The 15,662-nt window shown below is 34.1% G+C and overlaps 2 protein-coding genes across 2 annotated transcripts in view; one reads left to right on the top strand and one right to left on the bottom strand.

The window, feature by feature from the left end:
• LOC133173938 (uncharacterized protein K04H4.2-like) overlaps positions 1-6,197 on the top strand; it is a 51,810-nt gene extending 45,613 nt beyond the window's left edge. Inside the window, exons 33-45 of the mRNA XM_061309004.1 lie at positions 1,424-1,487; positions 1,639-1,806; positions 1,893-1,934; positions 2,180-2,335; positions 2,533-2,715; positions 2,874-3,032; positions 3,336-3,572; positions 3,849-3,939; positions 4,252-4,315; positions 4,447-4,548; positions 4,759-4,965; positions 5,070-5,123; positions 5,237-6,197. Coding sequence (XP_061164988.1) covers positions 1,424-1,487; positions 1,639-1,806; positions 1,893-1,934; positions 2,180-2,335; positions 2,533-2,715; positions 2,874-3,032; positions 3,336-3,572; positions 3,849-3,939; positions 4,252-4,315; positions 4,447-4,548; positions 4,759-4,965; positions 5,070-5,123; positions 5,237-5,305 — 1,596 coding nt within the window. The 3' untranslated portion in view covers positions 5,306-6,197. The remainder of the gene's footprint in view (positions 1-1,423; positions 1,488-1,638; positions 1,807-1,892; positions 1,935-2,179; positions 2,336-2,532; positions 2,716-2,873; positions 3,033-3,335; positions 3,573-3,848; positions 3,940-4,251; positions 4,316-4,446; positions 4,549-4,758; positions 4,966-5,069; positions 5,124-5,236) is intronic.
• LOC133172929 (epidermal growth factor-like protein 8) lies at positions 6,111-13,545 on the bottom strand. Its single transcript, XM_061307781.1, has 8 exons — positions 13,356-13,545; positions 8,348-8,470; positions 8,121-8,239; positions 7,896-7,991; positions 7,674-7,793; positions 7,500-7,588; positions 7,178-7,370; positions 6,111-6,806 (listed from the first exon to the last, which is right to left on the bottom strand). The coding sequence occupies exons 1-8, from the start codon at positions 13,439-13,441 to the stop codon at positions 6,757-6,759; spliced, it is 876 nt and encodes a 291-aa protein (XP_061163765.1). The 5' UTR covers positions 13,442-13,545; the 3' UTR covers positions 6,111-6,756.
• Positions 13,546-15,662: the final 2,117 nt, after the last annotated feature.

The raw sequence follows: 15,662 nt of genomic DNA, 5'->3' as shown, positions 1-15,662 counted from the left end.
AGGAACATTGACTTTTAAAGTTCAATCTTTAGTCTTATAATCATACAACCAATAAATTTTATTGTAAACGTAGAAGAGTCAAGCTTCATTGGTGGATTTCATAGTATACCATGCCCAATCATAACTCATAGTGAAGATGCAAAACTGTAATGTTGTGTTACATGTAGCTAAAAATATTTTAAAAAGTGGTGCTTAGACATTGACAAGTAGAATAGTAATAAAATAAATCCTTCCTAACTTCTTAACCGACTGAAAAGAGATTGAAAAATTATTCAGCAACTGGACAGGTTTCCATGTTTGTTTACTTTCAACAATGTCTGGTTAATTGGGACTATGGAATAAAGCCCTACACCTATAATTGTAATACTTTGTTTAATTTTATTCAAAAGAACTTTTAATATTGTTTTTCTTGTTTCATTGCATCTTTGCAAGCCAAGGATTTTAGGTCTGCTTCACTCTCCACAAACGTTTGTGGAGAGCGAAGCGGACCGAAAACCCTTAGCTTGCTTATAAGATGGTTTGGACACCATTGAAGCCTTTCAGGCTTTTGATTTTATGCTAGGGAAACATACAAAAAACTTTTCTCAAGAAAGACAGGAGGTTGATTTGTCAAATAAATATGCAAGAATCTGAAAGTATAGAATCACGGTTTCCCAGACACAGTTCTGTTTCAGAAATGATGCCGTTTTTTTTTTTTAATTCGCCTTGTTTTAAGTTTGCTCAATTTTGATAAGGGTGAAAGGGGAAAAAATAAAACGGGGGCAAATATTTGCCTGTTTACAGTAGTTCAGACTTAGTTCTGATTATGGTGACAATGAAGAATGAACTTGTGTTACAAATGGTTGAAAATTAATTTAATCAATGTCACTGATTTTTCAGGCATTTTTAATGGTTTTTCTTAATTTTTTTCTTGTCTATTGAAATAAAAATGTATAGTTTTCTGATCAAGCATAAAAAGAATATTACTAAAATCTTTTTTAGTCTACCTGTGTATATGAATAGAGCTTATTTGGAAAAAATATGCCAAGAAAATGTGTATTTGGATATGATTAGCTGGTGGGAATGTCTTGCGTTAACTAATTGGCAATTCTGTATTTCGATTGCCATCCCTAAAAACATGCATGTATTCACTTTATAATGTGACTTAATTGGGTGAGCATTTTGGTCCATTTCCCACTTGTGTTTTGAATTCTTTTAAACAGCTGTAGTACTTTTCAGTTTTATTCTCTCTGGTTAAATTAATAGGTTGAAAAGAGAGTAGAAACTTTGACCATCCTATACGAGCGATTTTTCTGTATCAGGATGATGAAAATCAAATTAAACAGTGTTTCCATACTGTCAACATTTCTGCATTTATCTAGTCCATTTCCATACATTTCTAGTATTGAGACATGTTTACCATATTCTTTATTTTCATTTTTAGAAAATCCGATGTGCAGCAGGCACCATCTGTTTACCTGTCAGTGGTACTGAAGCAAAATGTATCTGTAAGTTTACATTTTTATGTCAATTACCTTTTTGTATTGTGTTAATTTCATGAAGTTATTATACAAGTATAAGGTAGTGCTGAGTGTTATGATCTTTTTCTTTGAGTGAGCAGTTTCATCATTTATGTTTCCACTGTTGACATTTCCACAGCTGATAAAGTACCACCTGTTGTGAATGGTAACTTTGTGCCAGATTGTTTGGACAACGGACGGTTTGCGCCGATGCAGTGTCAGGGATCTCTATGTTGGTGCGTCAATGATATCGGGGTCATGCAGCCTAACACCATGAGAGTAGGCAAACCACCCTGCTATAAATCAGGTAGACATTTTGAAGAATATTCAGATCCTTATGAAAATATTTTGGTTTATGTTTATTTTAAAGTTATCATTTTCTTTTTTCTTCAGTGACAGGTGTGACAGGTACCAGTGATGTCTCCAGAGTTCCAGGTATGTGGATTAATAACACAGGGCTATAGCTACTGTAGATATATAAACATCGCAAAACATGATTACTCAGAATTATCATGCAGAAGAAGCTACGAACTTAAATAACACAGAGCTATAGCTACTGTGGATAAATAAACATCGCAGAACATGATTACTTAGAATTATAATGCAATAGAATTATGAGCTTTAAAAAATGACATAATAATGTTGAGTGCCCTCAGTAATCACATTCTGTAATATTTCAGTATGTGCTGATGGCAGTACTCCTGTGTTGTGTGATAAAAATGAATGTGAAACAGCTAAGTGTGAGGGGAAGAGTGACGTCACCTGTGTGGTAGATCCCTGTAATAAGTGCAAGGTCTCCTTTGTTGACACCAATAACAAACCAGTCACATGCAATGGTAACCAGATCTAACTTCATGTATTACATGTACCTCATACATGATCAATATGCCTTTTTTTGTAATGAATATGTCAAAATTTTAAACTTTAATAAAGATTCCTAATCTTTATAAAAACTTGCTGTTTTACCATAGTGTTGAAAAATATTTTATCTTGCAATCCACTCTTCTGATGATTTTAAAACTTTTTTTCGTAGTTGATAAATGTGCACTTAAGATACCCATTTCCACATCTCGCAATAAACGAGGGTGTGGGAATCTAGAACAGCGCTGGGTGTTTGATCATAAGACCAAGAAGTGTGAACATTTTCTGTATTCACCGTGTGACGGGGAAGATAATTACTACAAAAGTCAGTGGGAGTGTAGATCTAAGTGTATAGGTAGGTGAAAGTGATTCCAATGATTTACCAAGAATGTAGATCTTGATGTTTTTATCTGTATGTAAATTAAAGTTTTTTGCAGTAGAAAAATAGTATTGGAATTTATTTTGGAATATCATAGCCATCTAATGAGTAAAGATTCACGTTTACATATTAAGGCACCATCTGTAATGGAAGCGGACCTAAAAGTTGCATCACCAGCTGTTCAGACCAGGTGTGTCGTCGATTTCCTGCTGCTCAGTGTCAGATCCACCCATGCACCTGCGAAGTCATGTTCTTTGACCTGGTCTCCAATGTTCCAGTGAACTGCAATTCTGGTATTTTCACTTACTTTTGAAAATTCATATTTCAGGAAAATAGCAAGTGGAAAAGCCTAGATTTTAATGCATGCATACTGTAGATAACATCTTTGCAAGATAACATTTGGTATTTATAAGCAAGACACGAATGCTGATTATTGCCGTATATGTCCTATACCAATAAAAATATATGCGAGAATGCTTAATTATGTGAAAATAAACTTTTCACAAATTAAAAGTGATGTACACTACCTCATGAAGTTAAATCTCACACTTCTAAGAATTAACCAGTATTTCAATGATCTTGATCAATTTTGATAGTAACCCCACTTTGCCAGATGAGAAGATCACAAGAAAAGCGCAAAGCTTTGATGAAGGAGATGTATAACTATAAAGTATCGGAGTCCGTACCCATATCTGTGTGTGATGTCAGGGGAGAGTTTTCTCCACAGCAATGTGACACGGTCACCAACAGGTGCTGGTGTGTGGATGGCCTCGGAAACAAATTAACCGGATCAGAGAGAAAAGTCTCCAGTCCAGCTCAAGACATTGGATGCAGTAAGTACAGTTGAACTTCGGTATCTTGAACCCCGATAGCTCAAACACGATGGATATGTCGAAGTGAATTGGAAGCCCCAACCTCTTATTCTTTAAGTATTTTACCCTGATATCTCGAAACCTTGGATATCTCGAAGTTTTTTCTCAGTCCCATTGAGTTCGAGATAATTAGGTTTGACTGTGTTAAAATTAGAATCCTTTTAGTGACAGAAAAGTTCTATAAAAATTCTGTTCCAGTGCTTTATGGTTATTGTATATGTTTTTATTTTATTAAAGATCAAAATAAGACTGTGTCTGCTGTGGTATCATTATTATTCAAGTTGGATTATGATGTGTATGTCAAAGGGAAAGAAGAAAAGCTTAAAGGGTAAGAGGTTAAGTCTGTTCTTCGAGCATTGCTTTAAAAAAACTTGATGTTTTAAGGTGTTAAGGTATATGCTTATCCCGAACTACATGAATTTACAAACATAGAAACATTCTTGCACCAGTTGATTATGGTGGGCAAGCATTATCTTTCGTGTTTTGCATTTTGAGGTCAATTGTCTATGGCATCATAGGTCATCCAGAAATTATTGAAATGCCTGAAAACTATTGTCTAAGCAGCAATCATAGACACCTGTACACCTGTATAAGTGTATGTCACTACTTCTTTATAATTCCAAATTGACTTTTTATTTAGGGTTGTAATGAACAAGCTAAAGGAAATATCATCCAAAATGATCCAACATATCAAGACAATTAAAGTAAGTGAAAGGGAAGATTAATCTGACATTTGATAGTGTGTTTGATGTGGGAGCAGAAAAGTTTTGTGGACATTAGAAGAGTTAGATAGGTTTAACATATATCTGTAGTCAATGAATCCTAATTTTTGTAGATAAGAAAGGGCAGTGTATATGTTGATATTGAGTTTGGACAAACTACTGATAACTCAGAACCAGAAGACATAGGCAGTCTGGTGAATGTATTGGAAAATGAGGTAAATCAAAGTTAACCAAGTATTTATTGAAGAAAAATGATTGGTCCAGAGAAATGGTCATATCATCAAGTCAGTTGTAAGGAGTAATAAGCAAAATATTAATTTAATTAAATGATGAATAAGTTTAATTTTTTAATTATAAAATGTTATTTATTTATTTCTGTGCAGAAGGTTTACTATTTGAGTGTACATTAATAATTTCTACATTAGGTAAACAATGGACTGGACATGAGATTTGAAGGCCAGACCATTACAGCAGAACCCGAGACTAAAACCACATTTACCTTCCAAGCTCAAACTCAAGGAGATATTTCCAAATCCCCTACAGGAGAAAAAGATGATAGTGCAACAACAACCATAGTTGTTGTCGTTGTCATTTGTGTTGTTGTATTGATAGCCATTGTGGCATTCATTGTTGTAAGTTTGTTGTTAAAATTACCTTTTACTTTCTAGGTAAATATGGGATACTAAAACATATGAATTTCTGTCAATAAGATTTTTTTTTCATTTACTTTTCTTAGTATCGAAAGAGGAAAGGCCAACAGGAGAAGAATTTTACAACCCTGAATACTAGTGTAAGTATATTGCAATCTCAGGCTAGTCAAGAAAACTTAATAAAGAGTCAGTTGTTTCATCAAAATTTTCAAAGTTTAGAAACTCATTAAATTGTTGAATCAAACTTTTACAGGATCCTGAGAGTCCTCCAATGAAACAGAACTCCGTATACTACCATAACCAGGCCTGCGATAAAAAGTGATATCATCTGAAGACACAAATCATAAAGTCAGGGGACACAACTCTCAAGAAATCCACGAAACCCTTAGAAATCCTTTTTTATGTTGCACCAGCAAAGAAACTATAACATTGTATTTTGCTCACCAATCATGTGCTAACATTTTATCTTTACTTTTCATGTTACATTGTAAATAGTCATGCTTTTTTAATAGATATTACCAACATTTTTGTTTTGATAGAAACAGCTGTTTACTAGGGAATGTTAACTTTCTTTTGTTTTCCTTTTGCCCATTTACTCTTATTTAAAATTGGATTTATCTAATTAATTTCACATAAGTGCTTTGGTTAAATTTAAACTATGTCTAAACATTACTTATCTATTTGGGCAAAAAAAAAAGTGAAAATATGAGGGTGCACATTGTATGTTGTCAGATAAGGAAAGCCTTATTAATCTGGGGGGTTTTTTAACTACCAAATACTAAGAATTAGGTATAGTCTGAGTCTACTCGAGAGTAAAGTTATTTTTTTGTAATAATTTACTGAATTGTGAACATTGATGAAGAATTTTATTCTTACTGGCACATTCCTTTTCATTGATGCAAAATGTTCTGATTTAGCTTTACTTACCTGTACTTGTGCTCTATAATTAGCTTATTTTCTGTCCTGTCCACTTCTATTCATTAATTGTCAGAATTTGATCTGTAGACTCTATCACGAATAGATACCTCACTTTATGGTGCTATATTTTTTAAATTTCGTTACATGGTTGCTGGTTCATCTATGTACAGAATCTCAACTTCTCATCACACGGGAAGAATAAGGAAAAGTTTTTATATTTTTAAATAAAATTTATGTTTAATTCAATTGCAAAATCTTGTATATATTATATCAAATTAAAAACTAAAAGCAATATACATTTGTTAATTGATTTATGGTACTCAATGCATGGGTTCAAAATACAACAAAAATGAAACCTAATTAAATAAATAGTTAATACTAGTGTATATATCCAGACTTGCTTGTGATTTGTAATACACTATATTTCTTGCTTAGTATGACACATTATTAACCAGGATATAAATGCAGCACTATACATATAGATAATCTGGATATATTTTAATACCATTCATCAGAATAACACATAAAGACATCCTCCTGAAATTTTACTTCAAAGTAGCGGTGTTAACCTGAACAGAAAAAAATCTGTTTGTCAAGGACACATATTTTAGAAGTCTCATAAATAACATGATTTGAAACAGAAAAAAAAGTTCTAAAGTCTCTTTAAAATGCGTAGTAATATCTATTTTAATTTATAAGCCTTGATTCCTGTAAGACTTTTTTTTCAAGTCAAAAAGAAAATCAAAAGTCAACCAAAATGTAGTGGGAACAGGTACATGTACTTGCTCGTGTTTAGTTCCACTGCCTTTTATATGACAAACTCTGTATTAAGGCATTAAGATAACCATATAACCATCAGCCACCGTATCTATATCTCGACCTCCTTCCTGAATTGCCACAGTCACCTGTAATATAACCGTAAAATGTTCATGCTTGTTTAAATAAAATACTTTACTACAGCAAATAGTTTGGGAAATGCAGCATTGATTGCGTCGGTTGAAATAACTGGTTAAATTCCAAATGGATTTGTCAGAGTTTTGACAAGTAATTATTTTCTCGGGACTAATTAAGATACTTTTTCTTGACATTCTCAATGTCAGAAACAAGAGGACCAAATTAACTGGAGAGCTACACTTAACATCATTGGGTTATATTAATAAGCTAGTCATGCATGTGCATGTACGATAATTCCTTTCTCTTTGAATAAAAAAAATAGTGGTAGATGGTACTTATGGTGATAGGGACCCAAATTGTATTAAAAAGAAAATGTACTCACACGACCCAATTCTCTCCTCTAACTGAGAAATCTGATCACTGAGAGAGGAAATAATGTCGAAGTCATACAGGTCATCTGTTGTAGTGCGCGGTGGTACGGTGGTCGATGACGAAGCAGATTTTAATTCCTCTACTTGGGTGATGGCATCATTATAATATCCCTCCAGAACAGAAAAATTACCACGCATCTCATCCTAGAAAAAAAATCTTAGAGATTAAAAATGCAACGTTTTTACGAAATATTTGGGGGGGGGGGGGGGGGGGCAGTGTAATGGCATTATGTAAATAATTCTAACATATTGGATTGATTGGAAAATGCTTACTTTCTCTTTTTCTACTTTGTTAAGCTGTCCTTGTAAATCAGTGATTTTATTCATCATTTCCTCTATAGGTGGTAAGCACAAAGGACAAACTGAAAAAGACGCATGATTTTATAAGCAGGGGTAATGTAACAACCACATGAATTACTATCAGATTGGATAAGTAGTAAAACTCACATTCACACTTGTATTTATTTAGTGATTTAAACCCATGGAAGCAGCCACATTCGTATCCCCCAATGGTATTTTTACAGATCTGTTGGCAGCTACTTCTTCCAGTTAAACATTCGTCTACATCTGCAGTAGACAAATAAGAGAAAAAAATCATGCTTACTTATTCTGCATGGATGCAAAATAAAGGAACATTTGGTTTATACATTGGCCGTCGTGATGCCGTACCTTTTTCACATCGATGACCTGTGTAATATGGGGGACATTCACATTCGTTTGGGCCCACACAGATTCCGCCGTTTTTACATCCATATCTGCATATTGCTGAAAATAAAGCAATGATTATTCACGAAGACATTTACTTCGATGGAAAGACCTAGTCCAAGTCCGTTATATTTTGTAACATTAAAATAATTTAATTATAAAAAGTCTATTTTTTAGATTTCTTCTTACGTGCCAAACAAGCCAGGTCTCGCGGGTTTTTCTTCGTCCACCCTGGACAACACCGTTTATGTTCACCTTGCACCACTCTTTTATAAAACACCGTGCGATAGGCTATCCTCATGTACACCCTAAATCAAGATACAGATAAAAGACAAAGTGGGTAAGGAAAATGAGAACATTGGATCGAGTCTTATATTTTTCTCAGAACTGTTCATGCTTTGACAATTGCTGGGCACCTTGTGGAGTTGACACAGGTATCATTATTCGAGCACAGTCGAGGATTGTGAAATGGCCTTCTGTAAGTCTGTCGCGTGGGTACCATTTCTATTCTACCAGTTTTATACGTGCAGACATGTCTTCTGTTAGAAAGAAAATTGATAATTTAAAAAAAAGTCTTTGGTAAGAAAACTTTATCAGATTGGCATTAATTTCCCGAAATAAAGATCATTAGAATTATAACAAAATGCATCATCGGGGGGGGGGGGGGGTCCTGTTTGTCCCCTTCCATGCAGGTTTTAAAAGTTTTCATGGAATTCATTTTGTTTATCTGAATACATTTGTATATATATTTTATTTGTATCCAGTTTGTGGAAAAAAGTAGCATGGGTCCTCAGCACGACTTGAGAGATGGGTATTTTTAACAAAAGAGTTCACATGTCGATTGTGGTTTCCTTAGTGGTCTATAAATGCATTTTTCCCATCTGATAAGCCGCCGAGACTGATTAGAATACAATATTTCCTTCAAAATTTAGTTGTACCCCGGTAAGTCTTTTTTTCTTGGTGTCAAATATAGACACGTGGCTTTTGTGACCTCTAGACAGCTCTGTGACGAAACAGAGAAAGGTACTTGAACTAATTAAAACAAAAATAAGTGGCTGCTTGGTGACATACTCCAATTATGGGGCATATCTCTCCTTTATCGGCCTGTTATATTAACTATTGTACACCTTCTAACCACAAGGTTAAGTGCAAAACTCCAAACATTCCATTAAAACACTGTCCGACTTTTTTCTCCTTGCATTATTTTTATATGTCCTAAATCTAAGTACACGAGTCTTGTTTTGCTGACGCTAATATAATTAATTGTTTTGATGCCATTTGCCTAAAAATGTATATCTTCTGAATGTTTCAATAGTTCTGGAATATTCGAGTGAGCAGAGTTTTATTTGAACACTTGACTGTTTTAAATTAGTTTTTTTTAGTCCGGAAGGGATAGACCTATAGCTCGGTCAGTTATACTGCACTGATGTCACGTTTTCCTTGTCCCCCTGTGTCTAGTCACGTCGTTCTTAATCAGTAAAAGCGAGTACATGGACACTCACGGCAAAGATTTAATTTGTCTTCGAATGTTTTTCCTAGTTATTGCTATTTCATATATAAGAAATAGATGTATTTGATTTTCTATCCATTAATTTAAAAGACTCTCTATAAATGCACTAAAAGAAAAATATTTTTGGCACATAGAGAAAGTATATCGTAAAAAGCTGGGAAAAATGATTTTATCTTGTTAATAATCAACATAGATTACCCACCATTTACCCCTAGCTGAAAAATGTTCAAATACAACGGAGTACTGGTGATTGCGGAAAACACGTGTAAATAAAAATGAGTGCATTTGGATAAATAAGGTGTTAAGAATGCTTTAATTGAAAAAAAAAAAAAAGGAGTAATGCATCGTATTGATATAGAGATACGAGGGTAGATAACTCTAACTCATCAAAATACGTATGCACTTTAGGTGTGAAATATACGCGTATAGATGGGGATCCTTAAAAACAAAAACAGGCAGTTCCTATAGTAAGCTTTTAAGTGTTCCACTGGAAGATTTATACAAAAAAAAAACTCTACCCCCCCCCCCCCTTCACCTAATATAAGATAGGTTTCGTTAAATTCTGACACCCCAATTGCGATGCAGGCGTGAAGTCTTCTATAACTCCTAAATCTTTGTATAAAAATATAACCTTTATAACTTATCATTTCTTTCTTAAATTCATTACTCATATATAGTACAGGGTGTGAATTTTATCTGGTAATAATAGTAGTTCCTATCAATTCAGTGTCACCAGTTATTTTGTAGAAACAAAAGGAAAATAATCTCCTTTCGACCCGAAGTCATCCCCCAGGATGAAAATCGAAATTAATCCAAAACCTTATTGCATTTCTACAAGATCTCCCGATTTTAAAATATGAATTGGCTACTGCGAAAAATGAAAGAGGAGTTCAGGGAACAAGGTTTTTGTAGAACGCTTTTGTAGACGTTTTTTGACCCCCAATCCCCCGGTGAAAACCTTGTCGCACATCTATAGGACACCACTATCATATTAAAAAAGGTGAGTTGGTTACTGCAAAAAAAGTAATAGAAGTTCAGAGAACCAGGTTTTTGTAGAAAAATATCATTTTTTGACCCACAGTCGCCCCTAAGGTTGAAAATAGAAATTCTAAAACCTTATTGCACATCAACAGGACACTCCCAAATGTATTCCAAAATATTATTGGACTACTGCAAGAAATATAAGAGGAGAGCAGAGAACCGTATTTTTGTTTAAAGAAAGAAAAAAAAGTTTTTATTCCCCTTTCTCCGGGTGAAAACAGGAATTCAGAAACCTTATTGCACATCTACAAGACACCATCAATTGTATTCCAAAAGGTGAGTTGGTTACTGTAAAAAAAATGTCAGAGGAGCAAGTTTTTTTTTGTTTTGTTTTTTACAGAAAAACTTTTTTTTTCTTTTTTTTACCCCAATCGCTCCCAAGGTCAAAATCGAAATACCGAAACCTTGTTGCACATCTACAAGACACTTCCAACCATAATCCAAACTAAGAATTGGGTACTGCCAAAAAATGTAAAATGAATACAGGGAACCAGGTTTTTGTGGAAAAACACTCTTTTTTGCCCCCATTTAACCCCAAGAGTGAGAATAAAAATTTCAAAATCTTTTTGCACATGTTCAAGGCACCACCGATCATATTCCAGAAGATGAGATGGCAACTACAGTAAAACACGCTTATAGCGAAGTGCAAGGGACCAACAAATTTGATTGGCTGTAAACGTAATTCGTTATGTCCTTTAGGCCACAATACGTTTTAAAAACTATGGGGAATGAAAATCACTTCGCTGTAAGGTGTAAGCGCAAATTCATTATAAGCTTGTTAGCTTTAACCGTGTTTTACTGTACTTAAAAATGTAAGAGTAGTTTGAGGAAGAAGAAAGTGTGACGAACGGACCAGGATAAAAACAAAATACCGAACTTTCTTTAGAAAGTGTGGGTATAACCAAAACAGTAACCCTAAGTATCAATAAAAAACAGGCAGGTAACGAAATATTATGTCAGTAAATGTCAGGAATATTTTTTTGGAGAGGGGGGAGTATCAACATCTGTGATAACTAACTGTAGGCATAAAAATAGAATGCCAATATGTAACGAAGGCAAAAAATCAATATAGATATTTCATTAGCTAAAGAAATTCAGCACCTCAGTTTCATTGCAAAGGGTCAGTGAGAACTAAAGTTATCCCCTGGAAAACATGTTACGCAATACTGAAAAATCGCATACTGTATACAGTGTTATTTTCGCCCCGTGTTATTTTCGCCCTTTCACACTTGTAAACAATGTTGCCCTGTTTTAAATTCGCCCAGTCACAATTCTGTTAAAGAAATTATACTGTGTTTTTTGAATTCGCTGCGTTTTAAATTCGCCCACTTGTGTGTAGGGCGAAAGGGGCGAAAATTTCCCTGTATACGGTATTTTCTTGGGGGTAAATTTTTCGTGATTTGAGGGTTGGGTTGGGATGAAGATTGGATTTCATGGTGGAAAAAGAAGTTTTGATTTGATCTCTCGATCTCTCTCTCTGGACATGAATATGAATTCATGGGTCTCTTCATAATACCACGAAATGAACGAAAATCAACATGAATTATACTGACCTTGGCCTTTCACCTTTTGACCTAAAGAGGAGTTTTCTTAAGTCGGCTATGACAATAAAATTCCATTGCAAAAGTTCAAAGGGGTACAACCTAAATAAGCAGTTTTTTTTCAATTAATAAGTATATTTTTGCCCCCCCCCCCTTGCTTCCAAAGGGTCTGCATTGATATACAGATACAAATCTATACAATTTATATAACTGTGATTAACATGGGCTCTACAAAAAAAAAAAAAAAAATAAAAAAAAAAAAAACAAAAAAAAAAAAAAAACTCAAGAGTAAGTCTAAAAAATTAACATTTTAAATTAATCCTGTCAACTTAATAATTTTGTGAGATTATGCCTATATAAAATAACATGACTGCATCCTTCTTATTTCATTAAAATCTAATCTAATCAATGTAAAGAATAAATTGCAAAAGTAGATTTTGGTCTTAGTCATAAATTCTTTTGTAAAAACGTGGCGCAGGATTTGAGAAATGTATATACTTGAACGCATATATACCTTTAACATATACTTAAAGAAAACAGTTGCATAAGCAATTTTTGAGTTTTAAGATTGAAAAACGAGGGAGGGGATATAACTAATCTAGAAATAGGAAAGGTGATATTTAAATTCATCTGCAGTGCAACCCCTCAAATTAGGAAGGGGGTATATATAATTATGGAAACACCTCCAGCACAACCAATGAGTCATTAATCGATGCATTACTTCATTTATTTTTATCAGTATGAGAGAACCTTGCAGTTTAATATGTACACTGAATTTAATTGGTAATTAGGTATCAATCTATTCATCTTAAAAATACAAATATATATTATGAGGGTCTACAAGTATTCACTCCTACGTATTGTAACTGCGTTTCCTGTGTGCATTATTGCTGATGACATAGTGTTAATTTTTTTATTTAAAATGAAATTTTATTTGACTTTCATCTATTCTCAGTCTCATTAAAATCCAACCTTCCACTAGCTCCTTTATTTTGATGGTTCCACGCGACCATCAAAATAAAGGAGCTAGTGGAAGGTTGGATTTTAATCAGACTGATCTATCCCCAGCCATAAGACAATATTTAGTATTCGTAGAAACAAAGGAAATTTCAAATCCATTCCTCGGTGATATCCTAGTGACAAATTTTACTTAACAGGTCATTCAAAATAGCCAATAAAGAAACCAGATTCCAAAAATACCTAAGCAATACCATACTTAATTGATCAATATTCATTACATTTATTATAAATAATAATGTTATTATTTTGGTTATATGAGAGAGTTATTGTCGATTAATAGTATTATGTGATATTTTCTCTTATTAGACTTACCCGTTAGACTGGACAGTTTTCCCAGGTAAACAGCACACAAATTGGAGTAAGATTGCAATAAAAACAAAACATCCAAAATTCAGCATCTTCTATCCCGCACAGTTCCTTCGTTCTTGTTATCAATGTTTCTTCTATCCTTGTACAGGCTCCCTTTTTAAAATTTCGCTTGAAATTAAAAGTCCTCAAATTGCTTGGATGAACTGTTTTCGATTTGACAGAAGTGAGACCGAGTGGGTTGTACAGCGGCTTTTTCACATCTTGTTGCGTAAAAAAACCACTTCTACTACAAAGTGACGTGGTCTTTAGGTAAAATCTTCCAACCGTACAAATTAATGCTCTTTCTTAAGTTTATAATTGGATTTCATGATTTAATTCTAACTATAAGATTTCGTCCCTGCAACTATCCTTTCAAAATAAAAATATGAATTTTATCAAACTCAAATTTATGATACTCTTATTTGATTTTCTGAAAATAAGAATTTAATTTGCATACAGTCACTCCCACCCTCTGGACTTAGTCACATTAGCCTCACTTGCGCTCTTTTACCCCTCTCTCAAGGCAGAGAACCCCTCCTCTCTTTTATACTTCAATATTTTACTTTTTATCTTTACTTTTTCCCCCCACATTTTTGGTTTTTCTGACACCGCCCCATAGTAAATCAAAAAACTTTTACCCACCGCTGGTTGAAGGTAGGAAAAAGAAAGGAGAAATATTTGATAGATCAATATGTACTACTTAATTCGGTGAATAAAATAAAAGTAAAATAAACTACATTTAATCGACGTTTCCTTGCTTTAAGTTTGTGGTCTACAAGCTTAAGAGCAAGAAGTGTTTACACGGATACAGATGATTACTTGTTTTGTTTTCCTGCTTCTTGCAGCGGAAGTCTATATGTATACTCTTTCTCTCTCTCTCTCTCTAGATCTTTCTCTCTAGAACCCTCTGTACCACTTTTATTTCATTCACGTATTAAAAAGCCTGAGGCATGCAATAAACCAAATAAATTCTCGGATCTAGAGGGGGTCGGGGGATCCGGACTCCCCCCCCCCCCCTTAGAATTTGCAGAGTTATTGAAAGTATATAGTGAAGCAAATAAAAAATGACTTTGGACCCCCACCCCCCTAGAAAACGATGATCTCACCATAACCACCACGAAATAGGTTTTTTTTTTCACGTTTGGGAATGGGATTTACGACTTAATTTTTCTTTTTTACGACTCGTTGTTTTGTTTTTGGTTTGGTTTGTTCTTGTTTTTTTTTGTGTTTTAGTTAATTATTTTATATATATTTTTTGTTTTTTTACGAAAGCCTATTAGGATCAAACTACGGTAAAAAAAAAAAAATTAAAAGGCGTATAACGCCTTTTCAAAAGGCGTTATAACGCGAAAAAAGGCGTAATAACGCCTTTCCAAAAGGCGTTATAACGCGAAAAAAGGCGTTATTACGCCTTTCCAAAAGGCGTTATTACGCCTTTCTAAAAGGCGTTATTACCCCTTACTAAAAGGCGTTATTACGCCTTTCTAAAAGGCATTATTACGCCTTTCCAAAAGGCGTTATAACGCGAAAAAAGGCGTTATTACGCCTTTCCAAAAGGCGTTATTACGCCTTTCCAAAAGGCGTTATTACGCCTATTCAAAAGGCGTTATTACGCCTTTTTAAAAGGCATTAATACGCCTTTCAAAAAGGCGTTATTATGCCTTTGGGGGGGGGGGGTTCCCATAAACTTGACAAGCAAACAAACAAACAAGAACCCCCCCCCCCCGAAAAAAATAAACTGCCTAAACTTGAGGGGAAACTTTTTCTAATTTTTCGGTAAAACTTTTTTTAAATGCAATGACTTGCCCGAGTTTAACCATACTGCAACAAAATGTTGAGGGACCAAGCAATCAATTAATGATTTTTTATATTTAAACTATAGCAAGACTATTCTCCCAAAAATGGGGTGGGGACCCCCCCCCCCCCCCCACTCACATTCGTACTACCGGCCTGTTTGAAAAGGAGTTGTATCCAAAAATGGAAAGGCGTTATTTTAAAATAGTAAATATATGAAAGATTGAACCAAAGCCATCTTTATTTATGCAATATTTAGATTATAGTTTTAATATTATAAATTATATTATAAATTATAGTATTTTCTATATTCCTGCACATCTCGCAGACAGTTGTTTGCATTTTGCATGCATATTAAGAGAAGTCAGCACTCTACTATTGAAAATCCAGGATATAGGCAGAACCAGCTTTGGGCTTTGCTAGCCACATATTAAAAATTCATGTCAAATTTGAAATATTTTTCTCTCCTCTTGGTAA

The sequence above is a fragment of the Saccostrea echinata genome, unplaced genomic scaffold (genome assembly GCF_033153115.1).
Source record: "Saccostrea echinata isolate AGI-Se365-2 ecotype Australia unplaced genomic scaffold, CSIRO_AGI_Sech_v1 ptg000056l, whole genome shotgun sequence".
Lineage (NCBI taxonomy): Eukaryota > Metazoa > Mollusca > Bivalvia > Ostreida > Ostreidae > Saccostrea > Saccostrea echinata.
The sequence above is the reverse complement of the archived record's forward strand: the minus strand, read 5'-3'. Positions and strand labels throughout refer to the sequence as shown.